At 34.6% G+C, this 12,935-nt stretch overlaps 1 protein-coding gene across 1 annotated transcript; it reads left to right on the top strand.

Annotated features, from left to right (window-relative positions):
- Window positions 1-4,503: 4,503 nt before the first annotated feature.
- On the top strand, window positions 4,504-12,530 carry LOC108911768 (putative odorant receptor 92a). The gene is made up of 9 exons (XM_023455649.1): window positions 4,504-4,922; window positions 5,030-5,325; window positions 8,873-9,050; window positions 9,122-9,323; window positions 9,501-9,656; window positions 9,785-9,834; window positions 10,193-10,298; window positions 10,419-10,574; window positions 12,409-12,530. The coding sequence occupies exons 1-9, from the start codon at window positions 4,504-4,506 to the stop codon at window positions 12,466-12,468; spliced, it is 1,623 nt and encodes a 540-aa protein (XP_023311417.1). The 3' UTR covers window positions 12,469-12,530.
- The last annotated feature ends 405 nt before the right edge of the window (window positions 12,531-12,935 follow it).

Genomic DNA, 12,935 nt, shown 5'->3' with positions numbered 1-12,935 from the left:
CTTTTCGCGAACATCTTCGTCACTTACATCTACAACTTGTTCAACGCGACGTATGAGAAGTTCAATCCGCACGCTGGCAAGATCTCCGTGTACAGGGACTTCCCCTACCCCATGTGGTTTCCTTTCAACGTCTCGCTCTCGGACGGATACTACCTGGTTGCCTTCCTCTACCAACCATACGCTTATTTCAGCTTGATGGCGAGCCTCTGGTGTGAGTATGGAGCGGCAGTGCAACTGAAACAGAGAAAATAAATTCGTTATTTTAGTTGTGGATTGGTCGGTACTCAGTAGCATCATTCAGCTGCAGAACCAGCTCACCGTGGTGTCGTTCGCTTTGAAGGAGATTGATAGAAACGTACCTCGAGTCGGTGCTAAAAAAATATCTTTAATAAAAAAGATAAGACTGACAAAATGCGTAGAAGAGCTCGATGCAATACTTAGGTTGTATTTTACTAGACTGTACAAGAACGCTATTCATTATTTTGTATATCTAGGGCTACTAGATTGATGGAAGAACTCTGCAATATAGACCTGTTGGTCCAAAACGGACTAGCAGCCTTCTTTTCTTGTACGTTGCTTCATGTTCTTTCAACGGTAAGTCTTTGCTAATACTATATAATAATATTTTTCATGTCATGTCTTTTACAAGCTTACAGTCCCAATCGAAATATTTTCGATATCAACAGCGACAGCAGTTATTTTATTGGAATCGTTCGTCCAGTGTTGGATATGTCAAAATTTAACTGTGGAGGTAACTGTCTAAGTCAAATGTATTAATTTCTTGGCGTCGTTTATGAGATCTTGTTTGAAAACAGCCTCCAAATGGGAACCGTGTGGCATTCCTAACATAGCTTAACTTTTTCAGTTTTCTAAAATTTTGGAAAAAATTTACGAGTTGGATTGGGCTGATTACCCGCCTGACTTGAGAAAATTTTTGGTTATAATAATGGTCAGACTACAAAACCCAACAGTGATCACTTTGGGAAAATGGAAAGCTATCGACGTATCATTCTACATACATGTAAGTATAATTTTTTTAAGGATTTCATGAGACACCATTTCTTTTTTAGCTGCTGAAGATGACTTACTCGTTCTACACATTGATTAGTCGTCAAGCAAACAAAAATAAGTAGTACTTAAATACAAATGAAAAAAATATATATAAAAATCTATCACAGCTTAGTAAAAGCACATAATATTCAAAAATATTTAATTCTGCACTACTAATAAATATGTATGTCAGCAGGTATATTGTTTCATTTGCTTTAACTACTTTTGTTACAACAAAAATAGGTCTACCTTTTCGTTCATTAACGTTAACTTTGCAGCTGCTAGCGCGTTTATTAATAATAATAATAATTATTAATATAATAATAAAACAGATCTAAAAACATTTATAATTACATTTACAAATCACATAATATTTTAAAATCTTAAATATTCATCTACTCTATAAAATGAATGTTTCCGTAAAAATTCAATCAAAACCAAATTCTTTATATAGACAGGAAGTTTATTATAAAATTTAATGCCATTATAAATTGGGCATAATTTATAAAAAGACAAATTATGTTGAGGAATGACCAATGCATCACAATTTCTCGTGTTTTATTTATGATAAAATTCTTATTTGCAAATAATGAAAAATTGTGTTCAACAAATATAAGAATTTCATATATACAGGGTGTTTCAGGAGATGTACATACTTCAGTATGTTATTCTACGTTCATATTTAAGCAAAAAATTTCCTATGAACTTAGGTCTGGAAACGCTTCGTTTAGAATATACAAGATGTCAAATAACTCTCGACTACTTTGAGTTAAATTCATGAAATTTTGTATGCGGAGGTTTCTTGGGACGGGAAATTCAAATTTTATGGACGATTGGCTGTATCTCGCAGAGATGCACAAGCAACTATTAGGATTTTTTTAAATCGCTTTAACTTTTTTGTGCCACGGTGTAAGTCGTTCGGATTAGAAAACATTTTCCCTACTTAAGAAATGTACACCTTATTGAAGTCTCTAGGAGCAGCCGTTTCCGTTAAAAACTCATCTAAAGATGATGATGAATGTAAATTATGTATTAGAGTGCTAATTATGTATCAGCTTCGTCAGTAAAAAGCATCACTGGAACTAGTAACTAGTTGACGATTAGCGTTGATCTATTCACAAAATTCCAATCCTCTGGCATGATCTCTTGGTTGTACGTTTTAAATGTGGAAAGGATACAAGTCTTGTTTGCGTAATATACATTTTCTTTTATTAGCATTTCGGTTATCTGCTCGTTCAGAATGATAATGACTACTTGGAAGAAAACCGAATTCGCGTAATTTGGTAAATGTGTTAGAAAACACCCTTACATCTGGAACCGTTCTATTAGAAAATCGTCTCCGATATTATCTACGAGTAGCCCGCGGATTTCTATTGGAAAAGCCGTAACAAAATAACATATCAGCATTCTCGTTATGCGTAAAGATGCATTTTTAAAATTTAAATACAAACATAAATTTGCAAAATAAAAACTGTTCATTTTATGTCTGATGGGAGCCTACTTGAAAATTTTACTTTTATTTATTTCCGTAATCAGGAATTGTTAATAATAATATTATTAAGCAGGCTCCTATCAGATAGTTGACATTTAATTAAAAGTGACATAAAATGAACAGTTTTTGTTTTGCAAATCTATGTTTGTATGCAAGTTTTAAAAATGCCACACATCTTTACGCATAGTGAGTATGCTATGTTATTTTATTACGGCTTTCCCAATCGTCCATAAAACTTGAATTTCTCGTCCCAAGAAACCTCCGCATACAAAATTTCATGAATTTAACTCAAAGTAGTCGAGAGTTATTAAAGAAAATGTAATAATTTTTTTTAAATTTGACATCCTGTATAGCCTAAACGAAGCGTTTCCAGACCTAAGTTCATAGGAAATTTTTTTCTTAAAATTGAACGTAGAATAACATACTGAAGTATGTACATCTTCCTGTATATAAATACATGGTATGGCAAGTAATTTAAAATTTTTAAATATATTTCTACATGAATGATAAGTATTTATTTTATACGCCTAAAAATTTTATTGTATCAGTTTGTCGTATGGAGGTACCATTCACTTAATAATTGACCTTCAATTGTTTCCGATGATTTTATTTTAAATATAATAAATTCGGTTTTAGAAACATTCACAAATAACTTATTACTATTAAACTAATTCAAGATACTTTGACTTTGCATAATAGCTTCATTTGTATGATGTACCATCGGCAAATAGTGTCAAATTTTCTGGATTAACAACATTAGATATGTTATTTATGAAAATAATAAACAACAAAGGTCCAAGGACCGGACCTTGAAGTACCCTGTATTCTAAACTTATCAGACTTATATTACATGAACTATCAATGTAAAACTTTTTGGAAATAAAAGTTTAACCTTTCTTTAATTGTCTCTAAAATCCCGCTCCGATACCTCTAATAATTAATTAACATAAAAAAAACAAGTTACCTTGGCAACAAAGAGGCGTAGGTGATTTCTCTTTTTTCAAATTACTGTAAAAATAAGCTTTTGCAAAAGAGCGAATTCCCGAGCAGCTTTTGCTTGACCCTGGGGCAATTTGTTTATAACGTTGTTTTGACATCCCACTTTGTTAGTTGTAAAGAGCTACTTAATTTCAACTTTTTGAAATTTTTCTTTCTATCAATTGGAACCTATATTGACGATATTAACTTCTAAAATAATAACGTTTAGTAATTAAACAATTAGTTGCAAAAAATAAACGAAATTAATTAACAAATAGCTGGTGCAATAATTTCACGGTCAATTGAATCGGCGTTTGGCACACGTGTTAGTCATTGGATTGACCGTCTTTTTCATAAATTTCATCAACATCTATGGCTTTTTGCAATAATAATGTGCAATTTTCGAAAATTGATATTTCCGCGTTTGACCTTTATTTTACAGTTAACAAATTAGTGAAAAATTACTCCAGGTACCTTAAATTGTAGGTAATTTAATTACCTACAACACAAAATAATTAATATTCCGATAGGTCGTCTAGATATTTATCATTTTACTTTATTTCTATCATTCTAGATTCTAAAATATCATTCTACATACCATTCCCCGTAATAAAGTGCAATAATATGTCTACTAATAATTTTTTCAAGTTTTCAGGTTCTATGATCTAATCTAATATGACTGGAGTAATGTGGTCTAAAATACGTTCATTTCAATAAATGCCAACATGATTTTAATATACCCTGTTAAAATAAAAAGATTTACGAAACATGTCCAATCGATAATTCTAAAATAAATTTTTAATAGGCCATCAAAGCAAACCGGGCATAACTACAATTACCTCTGGCACTATTTTTCACAATTATAGCTTAGTGTATTAACAAAATCAGAGGTATACTTCTAAACAGCAGTCAGTTACTAGACTGGAACCTAGACGATGTGGCAAAACTTGTCAAAATTTGCGCCGCAAAATTTCTACACTTGGATGGACTTTTTCTTCAAAATCCTCGGTCTGCAACCACCGAAGGATAAAAAGGGAAAGTTGCTGTACCTCCTAGTCGCCGTTCCACACATTTCCATGTCCGCCTTCCTGGTGACGGGACTGGAATGGTCGAAACTCTTCCGCGACTTCGACAAAGACTTCAAAGTGTCCATGCTGACCCTCAGTGTTTGTACGCTCCATTCCGTGTTCATTTTCAGGATAATCGTTTGGTTTTTCACCAGAGAAAAACTGGCTGGAGTGGCGAGGGTTGTACAAAGGGACAGTTTTGAGTTCAATTGTTTCAGTATATATAAAATTAAGTACGATCATCTTTTGAATAAAGCTAGGAAGATCAAAGATTTGAAATATGACGATTTAAAGAAGCTATGGAGCAGGGCGACGATATTTATCAACCACGACAAGTAAGAAATATTCATTTATACGTACCGGGTATAGTCCCGGCCCCAGTGCGGTACCTTGTGGTGCACCCTATACGTAGCTGCGCTCTCATTAATTTTTTGTGTTTCAGGAATGTTATAGAACGATTTCGCAGAGAGAAAATGGTTCACACTAGGGCAATATGTTGCCTCATTTACCTAAGTATAAATTTCATCTCCTTATTCACCATAAACGTGTCATATATCAACGTACTGAGCACGGAGACGTATGAAGGCTTTAATGAAAGATATAACACAACCTCCACTTACAGGGTGTATCCCTATCATATGTATTTTCCTTTTGACACTTCGCTGTCGCACGGTTATTACTGGGTTGGGTATTTTTATCAGCTCTACGCCTACTGTGGCATTATAATTACATTCCTACGTAAGTACAGTAACAATTTTTTTTTCATATTTTGACTGATAAATCGTTTACTAAACAGGCACTTTTCCACATGAAATGTCACTTTACTATTTATAGAAAACAGTTTGTCAGAGAATTGTTTATTTAAATATTGGAAACATCGGTATATTTATACAAGGTGTTAACGAAGTAAGTACTCAAAATTGGAGAGTAAGTAAAACATGTCGAAATATGATGAAAACCTTAGTAGAGTTTTTGTCCGTGGCGGCCCCTAAGGGAGATACAGCCCCTTGAAGGGGTAACTCAGGAAATAGTTTTTATTTCATAACTTCAAAACGGTTTAATATTAAATCACAAAATTTTGGGGTTGTATTACTATTTATATGTTTAATAATCGGTATAATATACAAATCAAAATTTGCTACAGGGGCCTAAGAAAATGCGGGATCATCATTTTACAATTATTTTTTGCACGCAATTTTTTCTACTTCCTGAGCCGAAAATATTAAAATTTATCATATTTTCCATAAAAAAAGGTACTCTTGTTAGATTTTAATAGCATGGGCCTTTTTCTAGTAAAATCCATTTCAATAATTCATTACTTGCTCAAAAATTCCTACTGCAAAATAAATGTATAAAATTGTGCCATGAGAAAATTACTATTTTTATTTAATTTTCCTTTTGTACTTTTATTATCGTTATTATAGTTATGTAACTGTTACTAAATCAGGGTTTAATATCACCGTTGAGTAGATAGTTTTGTAGTAAACAGTAATAAATAATTTTGAATAATAAAATGTTATTACTCTTATTATTTTTATTTGAAAATCAGAAAATACTAAAAAAAGACCTATGAAACATAAAATTTTTATTGTAAATGTAGTTTCACCGTTGAAGATAATATTGCATTATGGGCTAATTCAGACACGGCGGAAACTTCGAGGATGCAAACCGAACGGAGCTTATTATAGGTTATTGAATAGAGGATAAAAGGAACTATTTATGACCTTCAAGACATTTTATTACATGAATATTTCAAATGGTCAATTTAGATGAAAAAACCGTGGAGTGCTATTTTAGAGGGTAGAAATTGGAGGTAGGGGTGAAAATACACCTCTTTCAGTTTTTTAATTGTAGCTCGAAAACGAAGCAAAATTTCGGTATAGTTCATAGGAAAAATTATTTAGAGAATTGAATTTCCCATGAAAAATAGCTTATTTAAAAAATTTGAGAGGAAAATTTTATGCAAAAAAAATCGTTAATAAACAATTTGAAAAAAAGCTAAATATTCGATTTTCTGATTTTTTTTTTAACTTTACGAAAGCTCTTACAATTCTCTTTACAAAATACTTTAAATTTTATAATTCCGTCCAATACTTATTAAGAATTTTGATTTTAAAGTTGAAACCTATGTACAAACTAGTGCTGGCAACTGAAACCGGTTTTTTGGATAGTCGGTTAACCGGTTTCGGATAATTCGGATTTCTATGAAATCCGAAAACCGGTTATTCGGTTATTCAATTTTTCAAATATCCGAAAACCGGTTATTCGGTTATTCGAATCTTCAAATAACCGATTTTTCGATGATCTACTTCCTTTTTTTTTAGACATCGATTTGTCCGATTGCAATTGACCTTTTTTTTGGAGATCGATTTCTTCGTAAACAAATTTGACTTCCAGATTTTTGTAAACACCTTTTTTTTAGACAATTTCTCAGGGTCTGTCTTTGTAACACACCGATTTTCAGATATCCGGTTTTGGCGATTCAAGTAACGGGTTATTCGAATAACCGGTTTTAGCAACTATTCGACTAACCGGTTTTATCTGAAATCGGTTTTTACGGAACCCGGTTAACCGGTTTCACTTTTTTCCGGTTTTTGCCAGCACTAGTACAAACAATTATTATTAGTAACAGTAAAAATGTCAGTCATTCGAGTTAAGTACGCCAATGGTATAAATTTAGTATTTCTTACGTTACATTGGTTTTTGGCGATTTGTTATCACTTTCGTAAAAAAACACAATTGTAAAAAACAGAAATGAATGCACACACGCAATGAACGTAAAATTAGCGGATTCCAAATTATTTTCTAGTATTATTTGGAAGCGTTGGTTGGTAGTTTATTTAACTATGTTTTTGAAAATTGAACACTATGGTTTATTAAATTGCGGAAAGGGTAGATATCATTTAGCTTTACTTTATGAACAATAAATGTGCGAATAGAACAGCTCACGTATTTAATGAAGAACATCAAGATCGACATATTTTCAGGAGGAAGTATGTTCTAGAGTTAGTAAAAAAAATCAAGAGACAGAGGGAACGTAGCCAATAAAAAACGAGAGATTGAAAAAACCTATAGTTAATGAAGCTAGTGAAGTTGCAGTTTTGAGACAAGTTCATCTTGATCCTACATTAAGTACGAGGCAGCTGGGCATCTGTGTCTGGGATCAATCGAACTAGCATACAAACTATTTTGAAGAAGAATAAATTCCATCCACACAAAATACATACATTTAGTCCAGGAACTTCATGGGGATGATTATGACCGTCATTTGTAATTTTGCGAAATAATGAGTGAGGGAGCAGTTTTTTTTTAACGGGACGGTAAATCGTCACAATTGCCGCTATTGGTCCGATTCAAACCCAAGAGTTTTTCACAAGGTGCATACACAGCAACCGGAAAAATGAAATGTATGGGCTGGAATTTTCGGTGACCGGCTGGTGGGTCCTTTTCTTCTACCTGGTAATTTGACTGGCCAAATGTATTTGCAATTACTGGAAGACGCTATTGACCCTGCCTTGACTGATATTATTGAAAATGTTCCAGAGTATGATGAAGATCATTTGATTTTTCAACAGGACGGCGCTCCTCCGCATTATGCGTTAATTGTCCGTCAGTATTTGGACCAACGTTTTCTACGGAATTGGATTGGGAGAAGAGGCAGCATTGAGTGGCCTCCACGATCACCGGATTTATAGCCCCTTGATTTCTTTTTGTGGGGACACCTAAAAAGTAAAATCTATAAAACACATCCAGCGTCGCTGGAAGATTTGCGTCGAAGAATCGTCGACGAATGCCGTCGAATCACTCCGGAAATGCTTCGGAATGTGCGCGAACGTTTCCAACAAAATCTTTATTCTTGTATGGAAACAGGCGGTCATCAGTTTGAACATTTAATCAACTAAGTAGTAAGTAAGCAAGTAAAGATAATTTAAATTTTAAAATGTAAATTTTTTTCAAAGTATTGGGCGGAATTATAAAATTTAAAGTCTGTTGTAAAGAAAATTGTAGGAGCTTTCAAAAGAAATATTACTCAAGCCTTAATGCCATTTAAATATTTTGGGGTGATGCTTACCCTTGCTTGGGGGTGAAAGTGGCGGAGTCAAAAATACCAGCAAAGAATGTCCCCCTTTAATCTAAAATCTACGGGTCTGAGCGTTCTACAATCTTGACCCAGTTCCTGAAAATGGCTCTGTTTCGTTTTCATTTGACCACCCTGTATACTATTTTAGAATCATAATATTTTGTTGGGAATATTCATTGCGTGGCTGACCTAACAACTTTTTAGCTGTAGATACAATTGTTATCAATTCTATAATCCACGTCATAAGTCAGACTACATTAGTGGGTGAAGCTTTTAATCAACTGGGAAGTAATATAGATTACAGTCAGAGCCTAGATGAGGTTTTGATGCTCCATGAAATCAGAATCGTCAAGTGTATTACCGAACTCCAAAATATCTACAGGTAAAAACGTTCCAAAATAAACCAAATTCATTAAAAATATGTAGGTATACAAATGTTTTTAACGGTTTTAGGGTACTTTATCTCCTGGAAGACCTTTACAACGTCCAACTGTTGATACAATACGGCGCCTCAGTCTTTATACTATGTTCGTTGTGTTATATTATACCCCTCGTCGACAATGTTGGGGAGCTTATATGTAGCTTCATATATTTATCAGCCACACTGGGGGAAATATTCGTCTTCACCTATTGCAGCCAAACCCTATCATTAAAAGTAAGGAGTACTATTACTTAAAGTGAGGTTAGAACTATTTAGACTTCAAATATTATGACGTCACATCCAGCTGCCTTAGACATAGCTAGTTGTATAAGTAAATAAGTTGTTTTTTTATACTATTCTACAGTTTTTATCTCTGATTACTCGTCTTAACCCTTACTGTTACGATTTTAGTTACAAAACGTCAAAAATGCTGTCTATAACCTAGACTGGCCCTGCTACCCGCCAAGACTCAGACGAAACTTGGTTTTCCTCATTAGCAAGCTACAGAAACCGTGCCTGCTGACAGCTGGGAAGATATTTACTTTGGATCTCCTATTTTTCATACAGGTAAGTCGCCATATTTCAATCAAAGTAGCCTGATAAATAAACATGGTTGCTATAATAATTATTATTATTTGTGTTTAAAAAGACCGTCACTCGACGGATGGGATTTGGATCATTTCTTATCTGTTTAGCTGCATCCTGAATTCTTTCAAGTAACGGCCGCGGTAGTGATTTCAATATGGTAGACAAGCGGGGACCGCCTAGCTGGGTGTCTTGGCCGATGGATTTCGATCGGTCGAGGTAAGCATCACGGACGCAGGCTGGAACTTGGATGGGTGACCTAAGGCAGCTCGGAACGTGGCTGTGGCAACCTACCAGAGACCTGGGTCGCTCAATACCTTCCGCTTGCGCGTGGTCCACGATAAAATGGTAATGAGAATAGAGCAATAAAACTCTATAACTCAAGACCATGCTATCATACATAAAAAATTGTACGAGACTGCCACCAAGCCACCCGTGTAGTAATAGGATGGTTTGAAGAAAAATACTCGAGTAATACATGGTAGAGAAGCTGCTTCATATGTCCCCATAAATAAAAGTCCAACGGATTTAGATCTAGGAAACGCGGTGGCCATGCTATTGGACCTTGTTGACCTATCCATTTATTCGGAAAAGATCCAAGCAGTTACTTGTCTCCCTCTATTGGTGGTGTACCATCGTGCTGATACCACATATTTTGAACAATAAGCCTTACGNGTTTTTTTATACTATTCTACAGTTTTTATCTCTGATTACTCGTCTTAACCCTTACTGTTACGATTTTAGTTACAAAACGTCAAAAATGCTGTCTATAACCTAGACTGGCCCTGCTACCCGCCAAGACTCAGACGAAACTTGGTTTTCCTCATTAGCAAGCTACAGAAACCGTGCCTGCTGACAGCTGGGAAGATATTTATTTTGGATCTCCTATTTTTCATACAGGTAAGTCGCCATATTTCAATCAAAGTAGCCTGATAAATAAACATGGTTGCTATAATAATAATTATTATTTGTGTTTAAAAAGACCGTCACTCGACGGATGGGATTTGGATCATTTCTTATCTGTTTAGCTGCATCCTGAATTCTTTCAAGTAACGGCCGCGGTAGTGATTTCAATATGGTAGACAAGCGGGGACCGCCTAGCCGGGTGTCTTGGCCGATGGATTTCGATCGGTCGAGGTAAGCATCACGGACGCAGGCTGGAACTTGGATGGGTGACCTAAGGCAGCTCGGGACGTGGCTGTGGCAACCTACCAGAGACCTGGGACGCTCAATACCTTCCGCCTGCGCGTGGTCCTCGATAAAATGGTAATGAGCATAGAGCAATAAAACTCTATAACTCAAGACCATGCTATCATACATAAAAAATTGTACGGGACTGCCACCAAGCCACCCGTGTAGTAATAGGATGGTTTGAAGAAAAATACTCGAGTAATACATGGTAGAGAAGCTGCTTCATATGTCCCCATAAATAAAAGTCCAACGGATTTAGATCTAGGAAACGCGGTGGCCTTGCTATTGGACCTTGTTGACCTATCCATTTATTCGGAAATGATCCAAGCAGTTACTTGTCTCCCTCTATTGATGGTGTACCATCGTGCTGATACCACATATTTTGAACAATAAGCCTTACGTCATCAATGAAATCAAAAAAGTTGTTTTCCAAGAAAGTTCCATACATTTCTGCATTTAAAACATGTACAGGCAGTAAATTGTTGTTGAAAGTGCTACTCCAAACGTTGACACTGAAACGTTACTGAAATCGTCTTGATCTAATTGCATGCGGATTTTGTATCGTCCATATATGTTCATTATGATTATTATTTATGCCGTTCATAGTAAAACATGCTTCATCAGACCATATAACAAGCGAAATGAATCTATCATTTTGTGCATGTTGTTGAAGTAACCAGCGACAAAATTCTAATCGCTGAGCCTTCCAGCATGTAACGCTTGTACATTTTGTCGAGGAAACGGATGTAACATTTCACTGTTCAATACACGCCCTACAAAATTCGATGATAAATGAAGACTACTTGCTACACGTCGAATACTAATTGAAGAGTTGTCAATGACAGCATCTTCTTCATTTTCTACATTCATTTCAGTAGGACGAAGGGCCTTTTTGTTGGTATACTTGGAATACCCATATACAAAGACAGTATCTGTATACTCTTCAGTTAGCACTTTAACGCTAAGTGCCAAATGAATAAACATAATGACAAATAATAATTACAATAGTTATACCAACCATAATTTTTATTTATTTATCAGGATACTTTGAAAAATGAAATTATATTTGTCAGCTTTTAAAACACCCTGTACAATCATCCATTTTTAAGAAATTCAGAAGTACCTACAAAAATACTGATGTTAAATCGTATGTTTACATATTTACTTCAGCACATTTTTGTAAAGAGTAATAGTTGAACTGGAAAAGTAGGATTACAATTTATTTTCATGTTACCTAATTAAAAAAAAAATAACTATTCTCAACTTATTCAAGGTTTATTTTAAATTTATATTCATTTACTATGACTTGTTTGCAAAGCTGGTAGTAGCTGCTTTTGTTTCAAATAAATTCACGAAGTTTAAAACAGTGTCAAACCAAACCATTTATGAACAAATCGATGAATTAATTAATGAAGAACTTCTTGAATTTATTTATGAATAAATTATCAATGTAAAACAGCTATTAGAGGTTGTTAATCAATTATTAATTGTTAAAGTTTGAAGCGCAAACATAATAGTGATAGTAATCTCTGTTTCTTTTTAGGTTACGCAGAAGTCCTACTCATTTTATACTTTAATAAGCAACACAGGAAATAATAAATAATATAATACACGCCGTAATAGGCACTAAGCAAAACACACCTATTTAAGACGAAAGGAATATTAGAAAAGTTGTTGTAGACACGCAAAGATAACAAATGTATTTTGTAGAGAATATTAAAAAAAAAACTTGAAAACATGGTTAAACTTACATACTTACAGTTCGTACAATATTTGTTGAGATAGAATTCCAAAAATAGAACCTAAGAAACACGCCTTCTTAACTGCAAAACACAGTATGCACTGCAAGCTTCTACGGTGACCGCCACGCCGCCAATATGATTCTACTCGGGTATTGAATGCGGTTAATTCCAAGAAACGCAGGGGTTTTCTTGGAATTCGATCTCAACAAATATCGTACGGACTGTACATTGCACTTCCTCAGCCTTAGCAAGGAATCTTTGACCTACACTTGTCCTCGGGCTATGCCTAGTGGGAGCGCCCCCGCTATCAATATCTCTAGGCTCGTTC

Source organism: Anoplophora glabripennis, unplaced genomic scaffold (assembly GCF_000390285.2).
Source record: "Anoplophora glabripennis isolate ALB-LARVAE unplaced genomic scaffold, Agla_2.0 scaffold816, whole genome shotgun sequence".
NCBI lineage: Eukaryota > Metazoa > Arthropoda > Insecta > Coleoptera > Cerambycidae > Anoplophora > Anoplophora glabripennis.
This window is presented reverse-complemented; position numbering and strand designations above follow the sequence as displayed.

Excerpts from the sequence above, each read along its gene's own strand:
- LOC108911768 (XM_023455649.1), top strand. The coding sequence starts at position 4,504 with ATGGACTTTTTCTTCAAAATCCTCGGTCTGCAACCACCGAAGGATAAA. Across the intron at positions 4,923-5,029 it reads ATATTTATCAACCACGACAA|GAATGTTATAGAACGATTTC; the intron begins GTAAGAAATATT and ends TTTGTGTTTCAG. Across the intron at positions 10,575-12,408 it reads ATCTCCTATTTTTCATACAG|GTTACGCAGAAGTCCTACTC; the intron begins GTAAGTCGCCAT and ends GTTTCTTTTTAG.